The sequence below is a fragment of the Aquarana catesbeiana genome, linkage group LG07, assembly GCF_042186555.1.
Source record: "Aquarana catesbeiana isolate 2022-GZ linkage group LG07, ASM4218655v1, whole genome shotgun sequence".
Lineage (NCBI taxonomy): Eukaryota > Metazoa > Chordata > Amphibia > Anura > Ranidae > Aquarana > Aquarana catesbeiana.
Window position 1 is genome coordinate 321,520,695 of NC_133330.1, and position 16,017 is coordinate 321,536,711.

The following is a 16,017-nucleotide window of genomic DNA, read 5'->3' on the forward strand; positions in this document are numbered from 1 at the left end:
TGTACCATGTCCGCACCCTCTCACCCTCTCCTGTATCATGTACGCACCCTCTCAACCTCTACTGTATCATGACCGCACCCTCTCCTGTACCATGTCCGCACACTCTCACCCTCTCCTGAACCATGTCTACACCCTCTCAACCTCTCCTGTATCAGTCCGCACCCTCTCCTGTACCATGCCCGCACCCTCTCACCCTCTCCTGTACCATGCCTTCACCCTCTCCTGTACCATTTCCGCACCCTCTCACCCTCTCCTGTATCATGTACGCACCCTCTCATCCTCTCCTGTACCATGTCTGCACCTTCTCACCCTCCCCTTTTTTATATACGCACCCTCTCCTGTACCATGTCCGCACCCTCTCAACCTCTACTGTATCATGACCGCACCCTCTCCTGTACCATGCCCGCACCCTCTCCTGTACCATGTCCGCACCCTCTCAACCTCTACTGTATCATGACCGCACCCTCTCCTGTACCATGCCCGCACCCTCTCCTGTACCATGCCTTCACCCTCTCCTGTACCATGTCCGCACCCTCTCACCCTCTCCTGTACCATGCCCGCACCCTCTCCTGTACTATGCCTTCACCCTCTCCTGTACCATGTCCGCACTCTCTCACCCTCTCCTGTATCATGTACGCACCCTCTCATCCTCTCCTGCACCATGTCTGCACCCTCTCACCCTCCCCTTTTTTATATACGCACCCTCTCCTGTACCATGTCCGCACCCTCTCAACCCCTACTGTATCATGTCCGCACCCTCTCCTGTACCGTGCCCGCACCCTCTCACGCTCTCCTGTACCATGTCTGCATCCTCTCACCCTCACCTGTATCATGTACGCACCCTCTACTGTACTATGTCCGCACCCTCTCATCCTCTCCTGTACCATGTCTGCATCCTCTCACCCTCACCTGTATCATGTACGCACCCTCTACTGTACTATGTCCGCACCCTCTCATCCTTCCCTGTACCATGTCCGCACCCTCTCACCCTCCCCTGTATCATGTACGCACCCTCTCCTGTACTATGTCCGCACCGTCTCATACTCCCCTGTACCATGCCTGCACCCTCTCCTATACCATGCCTGCACCCTCTCATCCTCTCCTTTAAAATGTCCGCACCCTCTCCTGTACCATGTCCACACCCTCTCACCCTCTCCTGTACCATGTCCGCACCATCTCACCCTCTCCTGCACCATTCCTGCACCCTCTCACCCTCTCCTGTACCATGCCCACACCCTTTCACCCTCTCCTGTACCATGTCCACACCCTCTCAACCTCTCCTGTACCATGTCCACACCCTCTCACCCTCTCCTGTACCATATCCATACCCTCTCTGACTGTCTCCTGTATCATGTCCACATCCTCTCCTGTACCATGCCCACACCCTCTCACCCACCCCTGTATCATACCTTCACCCTCTTTTGTACTATGTCAGCACCCTCTCATCCTCTCCTTTACCGTGTCTGCACCCTCTCACCCTCCCCTTTTTATGTACGCACCCTCTCCTGTACCATGTCCGCACCCTCTCACCCTCTCCTGAACCATGTCTGCACCCTCTCAACCTCACCTGTATCAGTCCGCACCCTCTCCTGTACCATGCCCGCACCCTCTCACCCTCTCCTGTACCATGCCTTCACCCTCATTTGTACCATGTCCGCACCCTCTTACCCTCTCCTGTATCATGTACGCACCCTCTCATCCTCTCCTGTACCATGTCTGCACCCTCTCACCCTCCCCTTTTTTTATACGCACCCTCTCCTGTACCATGTCTGCACCCTCTCAACCTCTACTGTATCATGACCGCACCCTCTCCTGTACCATGCCCGCACCCTCTCCTGTACCATGCCTTCGCCCTCTCCTGTACCATGTCCGCACCCTCTCACCCTCTCCTGTACCATGCCCGCACCCTCTCCTGTAGCATGCCTTCACCCTCTCCTGTACCATGTCCGCACCCTCTCACCCTCTCCTGTATCATGTACGCACCCTCTCATCCTCACCTGTACCATGTCCGCACCCTCTCAACCCCTACTGTATCATGTCCGCACCCTCTCCTGTACCGTGCCCGCACCCTCTCCTGTACCATGCCTTCACCCTCTCCTTTAACATGTCCGCACCCTCTCACCCTCTCCTGTACCATGTCCGCACCCTCTCATCCTCTCCTGTACCATGTCTGCATCCTCTCACCCTCGCCTGTATCATGTACGCACCCTTTACTGTACTATGTCGGCACCCTCTCATCCTTCCCTGTACCATGCCTGCACCCTCTCCTGTACCATGTCCGCTCCCTCTCACCCTCCCCTGTATCATGTACGCACCCTCTCCTGTACTATGTCCACACCCTCTCATCCTCCCCTGTACCATGCCTGCACCCTCTCCTATACCATGTCTGCACCTTCTCATCCTCTCCTGTACCATGTCCGCACCCTCTCCTGTACCATGTCCACACCCTCTCACCCTCTCCTGTACCATGTCCGCACCATCTCACCCTCTCCTGTACCATTCCTGCACCCTCTTCCCCTCTCCTGTACCATGCCCACACCCTTTCACCCTCTCCTGTACCATGTCCACACCCTCTCAACCTCTCCTGTACCATGTCCACACCCTCTCAACCTCTCCTGTACCATGTCCACACCCTCTCACCCTCTCCTGTACCATGTCCATACCCTCTCTGACTGTGTCCTGTATCATGTTCTCACGCTCTCTGACTGCCTCTTGTATCATGTCTGCAGTCTCTGACCATCTCTTGTATCATGTCCGCACACTCTCTGACCATCTCCCTTTCTCTATTTTTCTCTCTCCCTCTTTCTCCCCTTTTCTCTCTCTCCCTCTTTCTCTTTTTTTCTCTCTCCCGCTTTCTCCCTTTCTTTCTCTCTCTCTCTCTTCCTTCTCCCTTCATCCCTCTTTCATCTCAGACTCTAACCACACCCCCATTAAGCCACACCCAAAATTGAGTTTAAACCATGCCCATTTTCACCGCGTCAGTTTTCTCTCATCTAAGCCACACATACAAACGAATGCCCCACCCCTAATTAAAATAATACTCCCCCTACATACAAAAAAAGTGTCTATATTAATTTTTTCAGAATGTTGGCAACTATGTAACCCGTCCCCCCCCCCATGCCAAGGTCCTAGGTGTAATCCTGGACTCCGAAATAACCTTTCGGCCCCACATCCAATCACTATCCAAAATTTGCCGCCTCAACCTCCGCAACATCTCCAAGATACGCCCCTTTCCAACCAATGTCTTGGAGGGGATGATAAGGGACTATATACAAGATTTTAGTAATAAGAACGATATCATTAGCAGTAATCAGCATGGATTCATGAAGAATCGTTCTTGCCAAACCAATCTATTAACCTTTTATGATGAGGTGAGTTGCCATCTAGATAAAGGAAGGCCCGTAGACGTGGTGTATCTGGATTTTGCAAAAGCATTTCACACAGTTCCCCATAAACGTTTACTGTACAAAATAAGGTGCGTTGGCATGGACCATAGGGTGAGTACATGGATTGAAAACTGGCTACAAGGGCGTGTTCAGAGGGTGGTGATAAATGGGGAGTACTCAGAATGGTCAGGGGTGGGTAGTGGGGTCCCCCAGGGTTCTGTGCTGGGACCAATCTTGTTTAATTTGTTCATAAACGACCTGGAGGATGGGATAAACAGTTCAATCTCTGTATTTGCGGACAATACTAAGCAATAACTAAGGGCAATAACTTCTCCGCAGGATGTGGAAACCTTGCAAAAAGATCTCAACAAATTAATGGGATGGGCAACTACATGGCAATTGAGGTTCGATGTAGAAAAATGTAAAATAATGCATTTGGGTGGCAAAAATATGAATGCAATCTATACACTGGGGGGAGAACCTCTGGGGGAATCTAGGATGGAAAAGGACCTGGGGGTCCTAGTGGATGATAGGCTCAGCAATGGCATGCAATGCCAAGATGCTGCTAACAAAGCAAACAGAATATTGGCATTAAAAAGGGGATCAACTCCAGAGATAAAACGATAATTCTCCCGCTCTACAAGACTCTGGTCCGGCCGCACCTGGAGTATGCTGTCCAGTTCTGGGCTCCAGTCCTCAGGAAGGGTGTGCTGGAAATGGAGCGAGTACAAAGAAGGGCAACTAAGCTAATAAAGGGTCTGGACTATATTAGTTATAAGGAAAGGTTGCGAGCACTGAACTTATTCTCTCTGGAGAAGAGACGCTTGAGAGGGGATATGATTTCAGTATACAAATACCGTACTGGTGACCCCACAATAGGGATAAAACTTTTTTGCGGAAGGGAGTGTACAGGGCATAAGAGCGGCAAGGATGTGGAATTCCCTTCCACAGGTGGTGGTCTCAGCGGGGGGAATTGATAGTTTCAAAAAACTATTAGATAAGCACCTGACATACAGGGATATACAATGTAATACTGACACATAATCACACACATAGGTTGGACTTGATGGACTTGTGTCTTTTTTCAACCTCACCTACTATGTAAGACTATGTAATGTCACCACAAAGCTTCTAATCCACTCCCTGGTCATCTCTCGCCTTGACTACTGCAACTCCCTCCTCATTGGATTACCTCTACATAGTCTATCCCCACTTCAGTCCATCATGAACGCTGCTGCCAGACTCATCCACCTTACCAACTGCTCAGTGTCTGCTATACCCTTCTCTGCCAATGCTTTCAATTTCAGCCACTCAACCAACAAATTAAATTCAAGATACTAACAATAACTTACAAAGCCATTCACAACTCGGCCCCCAACTACACCACTAACCTAGTCTCAAAATACTAACCTAATCGTTCTCTTCGTTCCTCCCAAGACCTCCTGCTCTCTAACTCCCTTGTCTCCTCCTCCCATGATCACCTCCAGGACTTATCCAGAGCCTCTTCCATCCTCTGGAACTCTCTACCCCAATCTGTCCGATTTTCTCCTACTCTATCCACTTTCAGATGATCCCTGAAAACTCATCTCTTCAGAGAAGCCTATCTGGCCCCCACCAAACAATTGTACATTTATTGTCTCCATCAGGCCACCCCCCACAGTTATTACCGCTTGTATCTCTTGACCTTCACTCTTAGATTGCAAGCTCTTATGAGCAAGGCCCTCTGATTCCTACTGTATTAAATTGTAATGTAATTGTACTATCTGCCCTACTGTTGTAAAGCGCTGCGCTACATAAATCCTGTATAATAATAATAATGATAATGCTAGCAGCATAAGGATTAAAAATAGTTAAAATGATGATGTTTTAAATGATGTACGTTTTAATAAACTCGTAGTGATTTTTTAAAAAATAACAGAAATTCTTTCTGGGAATCAAAAAAAGTAATTTCATGTTTTCTATTTCTGTTCTGTGTGATATAAAAACTGACATTAAATTGTGCTCTCTAGCGGCATCTCGTGGCGGGAATGGGGTAGTGTCAGGTCTGTTGCTCTGTAGCGGCATCTCGTGGCGGGAATGGGGTAGTGTCAGGTCTGTGCTCTGTAGCGGCATCTAGTGGCGGGAGTGGAGCAGTGTCAGGTCTGTTGCTCTCTAGCGGCATCTCGTGGCGGGAATGGGGTAGTGTCAGGTCTGTGCTCTGTAGCGGCATCTAGTGGCGGGAGTGGGGCAGTGTCAGGTCTGTTGCTCTCTAGCGGCATCTCGTGGCGGAAATGGGGTAGTGTCAGGTCTGTGCTCTGTAGCGGCATCTAGTGGCGGGAGTGGGGTAGTGTCAGGTCTGGGCGGGTTCTGAGTTTGAACCGGGCGCCGGTAGCACGCTGTCCGGGGGGGAGATGTCTCGGTTCAGGCGGGGAGGGAGAGCTCCGGATCCCCGGGCTGGTTTCCAGGATCAGAGGGAGAAGGAGCCGGCCGTTCCCCAGGGACTGATCAAGGCGGCCCGGAAGAGCGGACAGCTGAACCTTTCCGGGAGAGGCCTGACCGAGGGTGAGAGACCGGGGGGCACTGCTAGAACCGGGGGTGTGCGGGTGATAGGTGTAATAATGGGGTGTCTTGCAGGTAATAGGTGTAATAATGGGGTGTCTTGCAGGTGATAGGTACAATAATGGGGTGTCTTGCAGGTGATAGGTGTAATAATGGGGTGTCCGCAGGAGATAGGTACAATAATGGGGTGTCTTGCAGGTGATAGGTACAATAATGGGGTGTCTTGCAGGTGATAGGTGTAATAATGGGGTGTCCGCAGGAGATAGGTACAATAATGGGGTGTCTTGCAGGTAATAGGTGTAATAATGGGGTGTCTTGCAGGTAATAGGTGTAATAATGGGGTGTCTTGCAGGTGATAGGTACAATAATGGGGTGTCTTGCAGGTGATAGGTACAATAATGGGGTGTCTTGCAGGTGATAGGTACAATAATGGGGTGTCTTGCAGGTGATAGGTACAATAATGGGGTGTCTTGCAGGTAATAGGTGTAATAATGGGGTGTCTTGCAGGTAATAGGTGTAATAATGGGGTGTCTTGCAGGTGATAGGTACAATAATGGGGTGTCTTGCAGGTGATAGGTACAATAATGGGGTGTCTTGCAGGTGATAGGTACAATAATGGGGTGTATTGCAGGTGATAGGTGTAATAATGGGGTGCCTGCAAATGATAGGTGTAATAATGGGGTGTCTTGCAGGTGATAGGTGTAATAATGGGGTGTCTGTGGATGTTAGATGTAATAATGGGGTGTGTGCGGGTGATAGGTGTAATAATGGGGTGTCTGCAGATATTGGTACATGTAAAAAGGTGTCTGTGGATAATAGCTGTAAATAATGGGGCGTCTGCAGGTGATAGATGTAAAAATGGGTGATAGGTGTAATAGTGGGGTGTCCACGTGTGATAGGTGTAAATAATGGGGTGTCTGTGGACGTTAGATGTGATGATAGGTGTAATAATGAGGTGTGTGCGGGTGGTAGGTGTAATAATGGGGTGTCTGTTGGTAATAGGTGTAATAATGGGGCATCTGATAGGAATAGTAATGGGGTGTCTGTGGATGACAGATGTAAAAACAGGCATCTGCGGGCAATAGATGTAATAATGGGGTGTCTGCGGGTGATTGGTGTAATGATAGGGTGTCGTTGAATGCAATAAAGGGTAGTCTGCAGGAATTGGGTATAATAATGGTGTGTCTGTGGACATTAGATCTAATAATGGGCTATGTGCAGGCGGTGGGTATAATAATGGGGTGTCTGTAGGTCATTGGTGTAATAATGGGGTGTCTGTGGGTGAACAGTACAAGACTGGGGTGTCTATTGGTGATAGATGTAATAATGGGGTGTCTGCGAAAATTAGATCTAATAACTGGTTGAGTGCGAGCGGTGGGTGTAGTAATTGGGGTGTCTGTGGGTGATAGATGTAATAATGGGGTGTCTGCGGACATTAGATCTAATAATTGGGTGAGTGCGAGCGGTGGGTGTAGTAATTGGGGTGTCTGTGGGTGATGTAATAATGGGGTGTCTGCGGACATTAGATCTAATAATTGGGTGAGTGCGAGCGGTGGGTGTAGTAATTGGGGTGTCTGTGGGTGATGTAATAATGGGGTGTCTGCGGACATTAGATCTAATAACTGGTTGAGTGCGGGCGGTGGGTGTAGTAATTGGGGTGTCTGTGGGTGATGTAATAATGGGGTGTCTGCGGACATTAGATCTAATAATTGGGTGAGTGCGGGCGGTGGGTGTAGTAATTGGGGTGACTGTGGGTGATGCAGCATTATCAGGGTGTCTGTGGGTGATTGGTGACCCCGGTGGGGAAGTGACAGATGTGGAAGGTGTTTAGTTCTCAGCCTGTCCTCATGTCTCCTCCCCCGCAGTCCCGGTGAGCGTGTGGCGGATAAACGTGGACACCCCGGAGGAGGCGCACACCAATGTGCAGTTCGATGGGACGGACCGATGGTGGGAACAGACGGAGCTGACCAAGCTGATCCTGGCCTCCAACAAACTGCAGTCTCTGTCGGAGGAGCTCCGCCTGCTGCCGGCTCTGGTGGTGTTGGATGTAAGCCCGGTGTTCACCGATAACCACCCCTGTCTTGCACTATGACATCACAGCGTCCAATGATAGAACACACAGAGGAGTAATCTGTCATCACAGACCAGTCCCAGCATACAGAGTCTGAAGAAGGAGAGATCCTTTCATTTAGAATTCCAGATAAAACCTTTAATTTTTGGCCAGAATGTGGAAGGGTTGGGCCCTCTGTCAGGTTCTTATCTCTGTGTTGGGGAGATTTCTGCTCACTTCCTGTCCTCATGACCCCTTTTTTTTGGGCATGCTGTCCTCATACATTCCTATTGAGAATCCTCATGGGGACAGTGACAATGTCCTTGGCGGTGACAGGTCTATGCTCTCTACTGGCCTCTAATGGTGGGGGTCAGGTAGTAACAGGTCTGTGCTCACTACTGGCCTCTAATGGTGGGGGTCAGGTAGTGACAGGTCTGTGCTCTCTACTGACATCTAATGGTGGGGGTCAGGTAGTGACAGGTCTATGCTCTCTACTGGCCTCTAATGGTGGGGGTCAGGTAGTGACAGGTCTATGCTCTCTACTGGCCTCTAATGGTGCGGGTCAGGTAGTGACAGGTCTGTGCTCTCTACTGGCCTCTAATGGTGCGGGTCAGGTAGTGATAGGTCTGTGCTCACTACTGACATCCAATGGTGGGGGTCAGGTAGTGACAAGTCTGTGTGCTCTACTGGTATCTACTGGTGGGGGTCAGGTAGTGACAGGTCTGTGCTCTCTACTGGCATCTAATGGTGGGGGTCAGGTAGTGACAGGTCTGTGTGCTCTACTGGCATCTACTGGTGGGCGTCAGGTAGTGACAGGTCTGTGCTCTCTACTGGCCTCTAATGGTGGGGGTCAGGTAGTGACAGGTCTGTGTGCTCTATTGGCATCTAATGGTGGGGGTCAGGTAGTGACAGGTCTGTGCTCACTACTGACATCTAATGGTGTGGGTCAGGTAGTGACAGGTCTATGCTCTCTACTGGCCTCTAATGGTGGGGGTCAGGTAGTGACAGGTCTGTGCTCTCTACTGACATCTAATGGTGGGGGTCAGGTAGTGACAGGTCTGTGCTCACTACTGGCATCTAATGGTGTGGGTCAGGTAGTGATAGGTCTGTGCTCACTACTGACATCTAATGGTGGGGGTCAGGTAGTGACAGATCTGTGTTCTCTACTGACATCTAACGGTGGGGGTCAGGTAGTGACAGGTCTATGCTCTCTACTGGCCTCTAATGGTGGGGGTCAGCTAGTGACAGGTCTGTGTGCTCTAGTGGCATCTAATGGTGGGGGTCAGGTAGTGACAGGCCTGTGTGCTCTACTGACATCTAATGGTGGGGGTCAGGTAGTGACAGCTCCGTGCTCACTACTGACATCAAATGGTGGGGGTCAGCAATGTCTAGCTGCACCCAGTTTCAGCAGTCAGGCAGCGACAGATCTGTGCTCTCTAGCAGCATCTAATGGCAGGGCCCGGGTAGTGTAATGTCTGTGCTCTCTAGCAGCACCCGGTGGCGGCAATTGGGATTTTCGGGCTCTGTGCACCCAGTGCATGAGACTCCGGCATTTAGGGGTGGGTAGAGGGCGCAGGTGCACCAATCCAGCTCTGCTGGCAGCAGCCTGTAAAAGTCTATGAGAGGCTGACAGTTGCTGTGTGGGGTTCAAGGGGTTAAAGCAGGCAATGAGAAGGCAATATAACGCCTCCACGCTGCCCGTCAAATGCTCTGTGATAAGTGATCCAAACATGGATCGTTCTTCAGAACTAAGCTTATGTGAACAAGCCCTAATGGGTGCGCCCGCTGGGTGTGCTGTATCAACTACAGTGGATATAAAAAGTCTACACACCCCTGTTAAAATGTCAGGTTTCTGTGATGTAAAAAAATGAGACAAAGATAAATAATTTTAGAACTTTCTCCACCTTTAATGTGACCTATAAACTGTACAACTCACTGTTGAACAACAAACTGAAATCTTTTATGCTGTAAACAGGTGCATATGGGATCCACCCCCCCCCCCCATGGATGAACTCACCAGATCCAATGGACCCCCAAGCAGTACTGCGTTGCGGGTAAGGTAGGCTTAGTATGGTGAGCGGGGTGATGAAAACGCCAACTCCTGGTGGGTGCGATCCTTCCTGGGGTGTTTTCAGGCACAAACATATGAAGAAAGAGCCCGCATAGTAAAGTTTCATTAAAATCAATCTTTACAAGGTTCCAAGGTGGAGGGAAAACAGATGAACATCAATTACCAGTCCATTAATCGATAGGTTCTCTCACAACCTAACTGCAATTGGACAGGCATCGGACGTGATGTCACCGCTGTGCCGCAAGCTGCGTCTTGCTTTTGGGGCTGTTTTTCTTCAGCTGGAACAGGAGCCTTAGTCAAGATAGAGGGAATTATGAACAGTTCCAAATACCAGTCAATATTGGCACAAAACCTTCCGGCTTCTGCTAGAAAGCTGAACATGAAGAGGAACTTCATCTTTCAGCAAGACAACGACCCAAAGCATACATCCAAATCACCAAAGGAATGGCTTCACCAGAAGAAGATTAAAGTTTTGGAATGGCCCAGCCAGAGCCCAGACCTGAATCCCATTGGAAATCTGTGGGGTGATCTGAAGAGGGCTGTGCACAGGAGATGTCCTCGCAATCTGACAGATTTGGAGTGTTTTTGCAAAGAAGAGTGGGCAAATATTGCCAAGTCAAGATGTGCCATGCTGATACACTCAGACCCAAAAAGACTGGGTGTAATAAAGTCAAAAGGTGCTGCAACAAAGTATTAGTGTAAGGGTGTGCACACTTATGCAACTACCGTATTTATCGGCGTATAACACGCACCCCAAGTTTAGGAGGGAATTTTAAGGAAAAAAACTTTTAGGAGGAAAGTTTAAGGAAAAAAACTTACATTTAAATGCCCATCAATGCAGCCTCATCAGTGTCCATCTGCAGCCTTGTCAGTGTCCATCTGTAGTGTTGTCCCCCATTGCAGCCTTGTCAGTGTCCATCTGTAGTGTTGTCCCCCATTGCAGCCTTGTCAGTGTCCATCTGTAGTGTTGTCCCCCATTGCAGCCTTGTCAGTGTCCATCTGTAGTGTTGTCCCCCATTGCAGCCTTGTCAGTGTCCATCTGTAGTGTTGTCCCCCATTGCAGCCTTGTTAGTGTCCATCTGTAGTCTTGTACCCGATTGCAGCCTTGTCAGTGTCCCTCTGTAGCCTGTGTTGTTTGCATCTTTGAAAATGGCGCCGCCATTCTCAGCCGTTTTCGGCGGCTCTCGGACGCACTTGGCTCTGGCGGCTCCCGCGGGACTGCGAGAGGCGCTGAGGATGGCCGAAAGCCGTCGAGAGTGGCCGAGAGCCGCCGATAATTGCCGAAAGCGGCCGAGAGCCGCCGAGAATGGCCGAAGGCGGGCGAGAGCCGCCGAAAGTGGCCGAGAACGGCGGCGCCATTTTCAAAGCCGCCGAGAAAAGCCAAAAGCCGCTGAGAGCGGCCGAAAAGCTCACAGTCGGCGGGGGATCGGCGTATAAAACGCACCCACGATTTTCCCCTGATTTTCAGGGGAAAAAAGTGCGTGTTATACGCCGATAAATACGGTATATTATTTTAGTTTTTTATTTTTACTTCCCTCCAGCTAAAAGATTTCAGTTTGTTTTTCAATTGAGTTGTACAGTTTATAGGTCACATTAAAGGTGGAAAAAGTTCTGAAATTATTTGTCTTGGTCTCATTTTTTTACATTACAGAAACCTGACATTTTAACAGGGGTGTGTAGACTTTTTCTATCCACTGTATATGTAGCCTCAGCTTCACGTGAATTGTACTGCAGCGCTCAACCTGTCTCTATTTTGTTCCAGGTGTGAGATGGGAAATTCCTGTCTCACTGCTGGAACACAGCTCTGTATACTACGTGCAGCTTAGGCTATATACAGTTCATGCAGAGTACCCAGCAAGCACACCTGTCAGTGCAGTAAATTGTTAGTTTGGGCCAGCTTGGCCTGAACAAACTGTTTAAAGGGACAAGACTTTAACCATAGGCTTCCCCTCTCTCTCCTTCCTGTCACCCAATTTGGGCGTCTGTGACTTCTGCACTAAGAAGTCAAACTGCATCCAGTTGTGATTGGATTTATAGACAGGTACCCGAGAAAAGTCATTTTCTGAAGATGTTTGTGTTTGTAGGTTCATGACAATCAGCTGTCGGAACTTCCCAGAGAGATCGGGGAGCTGGTGAACCTTCAAAGGCTGAATATCAGGTATGGCCCACCCGGTAATTCTGCTCTTATTATAGGTTTCTGTCAGCTTCAAGCTGTAATATGAAGGGACATAGATGTGTGATAGGAGACCCTACAATACAGTGTAATGCCGCGTACACACGGTCGGAATTTCCGACAACAAATGTTCGATGGGAGCTTGTCGGAAATTCCGATCGTGTGTAGGCTCCATCGGACATTTGTTGTTCTAATTTCCGACAACAAAAATTTGAGAGCTGGTTCTCAAATTTTTCGACAACAAAATCCGTTGTCGTAAATTCCGATAGCATGGGCACAATTCTGACGCACAAAATTCCACGTATGCTCGGAATCAAGCAGAAGAGCCGCACTGGCTATTGAACTTCATTTTTCTCAGCTCGACGTACGTGTTGTACGTCACCGCGTTCTTGATGTTCGGAATTTCCAACAACATTTGTGCGACCATGTGTATGCAAGACAAGTTTGAGTCAGCATCCGTCGGAAATAAATCCAAAATTTTGTTGTTGGAATGTCCGATCGTATGTACGCGGCATTAGTATATAGCCGCGGCCGAATGTTTTGAGAATGACACAAATATTGTTTTTTACAAAGTCTGCTGCTTCAGTGTTTTTGGATCTTTTTGTCAGATGTTACTATGGTATACTGAAGTATAATTACAAGCATTTCATAAGTGTCAAAGGCTTTTATTGACAATTACACGAAGTTTATGCAATGAGTCAATATTTGCAGTGTTGGCCCTTCTTTTTCAGGACCTCTGCAATTCGCCCTGACATGCTGTCAATCAACTTCTGGGCCACATCCTGACTGATGGCCACCCATTCTTGCATAATCAATGCTTGGAGCTTGTCAGAAGTTGTGAGTTTTTGTTTTTCACCCATCTCTTGAGGATTGACCACAGGTTCTCAATGGGATTAGGTGTGGGGAGTTTCCTGGCCATGGACCCAAAATTTCGATTCTGTTTTGTTCCCCAAGCCACTTAGTTTTCTTTATCGTACATCACGGGACACGCTATAGTAATTACTATCTGGGTTATACACCACCTATAGGTGAATGGACACTGGCACACCCAAAAGACAGGAAGTCCCCCCTCTATATAACTCCTCCTATACAGGAAGTACCTCCAATTTTTTCGCCAGTGTTTGTAAGGTGGTGGTCACTGATGTGATACATGTGCTCTTGGAGCATACTTGGGGGTCTGGACGGTTCTATTAAGAATCATGGACTTCAATCGGATCCACTTGAAAAAGCTGTCAGCCAAAATGAATGGTTCCCGAACCTCATTGGAAGGAGAGAATATTCCTCGAGGTTTGCCTGTACTGCAGCCTTACGGCGCTGGACCCTGCGTAATGGAACCCTGTGCAGTGTTTGTTCTGACCAAGGTGTTTTCCTGCAGGGTGCTATACAGGTCCAGGGGAGTGGACCCCAGATTAAGGGGGGACCCAGTCTCTGAAGGTCTTTTATAACAGTTTGCCATGATGGGTGAGGATTGGACTCCTGTTATGTTATGAGTCCTGCAGTAGGAATGTTAAGTCTGCATTTGTTTGCAGTTTCTCTTTTAACAAAAAGAGAGTTCTGAGTGTCTGTTCTCCCGGTTGCCACTGGGAGAAGTGGGCTGTTTAATCATGCTATGTACTCTTACTCATGTGGGCTGCTGTTTCTCCTCCAGCCACTAGAGGGCGCAGGCTCGCTCAGTATGGCCTATTTTTATGTAGGCAGGAAGGGCGGCCATGATGCCATGTGGCAACAGGTTCAGTAGGCCTCTGGAGACATAGCAGCAGCCCATGGATACTAACTAAGTGTGTGAGGATTTACTATGGGAGAACTGTGTGACAGACAAATCGTGATTATAAGCTGCATATTTTTTTTTTTTTCTACCACGTCAGAGAATAGTGTCTGGAAAATTATTCAGCTTGGTGTTCATTTACAGACCTCTTAAATTCACATCATAGTGGCAAAATTTTATTACCCCCCCCCCCCCCTCCCCTCAACATATTTCCTAAACCTTGAGCTGAAATTACACAGGAACATAAATTAGAAATTAATTCACTGCCAATTGGTATGGACCTATAGAGTCTCGATGCGGATACCATGTAGCCAGTCCAAAGCCAATAATAACAGGGACTAAGGCGCTTCCCGCGTCTGCTCCTCTAGCCATTTTCAATATTATCCAGATTGATATATGTATATATAATTAGTTCCATCACTCTTTCCCCTTACCCTCTCACCCCCCCCTCCCACATCCCACTCCCCTCTACAGAGTACTCAGGGTTAGACTTACAACACCTTTAGTTAACAATCACAGCTTCTATTAACTATTATTTGTCAGATATAGACGAGCACCCAACAGGTTATATGCTCATAGACCCAATCCCTGGCTGCCTAGGGCTTTCATTGTTAAATCCCACACTGTTATATTCTTCACTTCCTATTAAGAGCCTCCTACCTTCTCCAGCCATGGTCTCCACATTTTATTAAATTCCTTAAGATTGCCTCTCCTTAATATACTCTGTTCTTTCCCTACAAAGGGTTTCCTTTAATATAACCATCCAATCTCTCACTGTGGGGGGTTCCTTTGATTGCCATCTTAATGCGATAGTTTTCCTTGCTTGGAATAGACCTCTCAGAATTGCCAGTGTGGTACTCTTCCTCTCCCCCTGTATCTGTCTATACCCCAAGATGCCTCTTTCTCCAGTACGATCCCAAATATATCTCTCAAACTATCAATCACCCCCTCCCAATAGCGAAACAACTTGGGACATCTCCACATCATGTGAATGAGGTCCCCCGTCCCCCGACATCTAGGACATCTATCATCAGATCTTCTTCCAAACTTAAAGAGACGTTTAGTTGTGTAATAAGCTCTGTTTAACAACATCAAGTGTGATATCTTCTGTGGGGGGGAGACTGATATCAACGATCCCATCTCTAAGATTCTCTTCCACTGAGCCTGTGTTATAACCCCCACATCCTCTTCCCACCTGGCTTTTACACCGTTGAATAAGTCTTCACTGTTGGCTTCTTCACTCAGTTGATTGTATATCTTGGATATTAACCCCTTAGTCGGGGCTACCTGCAATATACTATGGAGTAGGGGCGTTTCATTCCATACTAAACTATAGTTCCTAAATTGAGTTTTAAGAGCGTGTTCTAGCCGAAGGTACGTATAGAAGGAGCCCGGGGATAGGTTGAATTCACTTTCCAACTCTGAGAATTTCTTCAGAGTATTACCATTATACAGTTGTCTCAACTTTTTAATACCTCGGCCTTCCCACTCTCTTACTTTTCCTATCTTATGGATTTCCTGCAAATTTCGGTTGTTCCAAATGGGAGTATATTCATTACACCCATTATATCTCATCTGGTTCTTGACTGTTTTCCATACTTTAGTTAACATTATAATTGTTGGATAGGTGTCGTGGAACGAGTTTGCTTTTAGAGCTTCTATTAATGTATTATGTGAGGCTCCCATTAATACGATTCTACCATTTGGGGTACCCCCTTCCGGGGCTCCGCACCCCATTAACTGCTGCAGTTGGGAAGATAAAAAGTATCGCTGAGGATGAGGGAGAGCAAATCCACCCTCCCGTAGCGGGAGCTGAAGTACCCGTAGACGTATTCTAGCTTGTTTCCCCTCTCCATATCAGTTCCCTGAACAGGCTCTCGATTTTGTTGAACCACTTCTTGCAAATCCACACTGGAGAATTATGCAAGACATACAGCAATTGTGGCAGCCAAATCATTTTTATCAAGCTGCATCTTCCTGCCACTGATAAAGGAAACCGTTTCCATATCCCTATCTTTTGTTTGAATTTCGACA

The 16,017-nt window shown here is 48.2% G+C and overlaps 1 protein-coding gene across 1 annotated transcript in view; it reads left to right on the forward strand.

Annotated features, from left to right (window-relative positions):
* The first annotated feature begins 5,683 nt into the window (after positions 1-5,683).
* The window catches only part of LRRC40 (leucine rich repeat containing 40), a 70,326-nt gene continuing 59,992 nt past the window's right edge, over positions 5,684-16,017 (forward strand). The window contains exons 1-3 of the mRNA XM_073593755.1: positions 5,684-5,927; positions 7,790-7,971; positions 12,130-12,203. Coding sequence (XP_073449856.1) covers positions 5,777-5,927; positions 7,790-7,971; positions 12,130-12,203 — 407 coding nt within the window. The 5' untranslated portion in view covers positions 5,684-5,776. The remainder of the gene's footprint in view (positions 5,928-7,789; positions 7,972-12,129; positions 12,204-16,017) is intronic.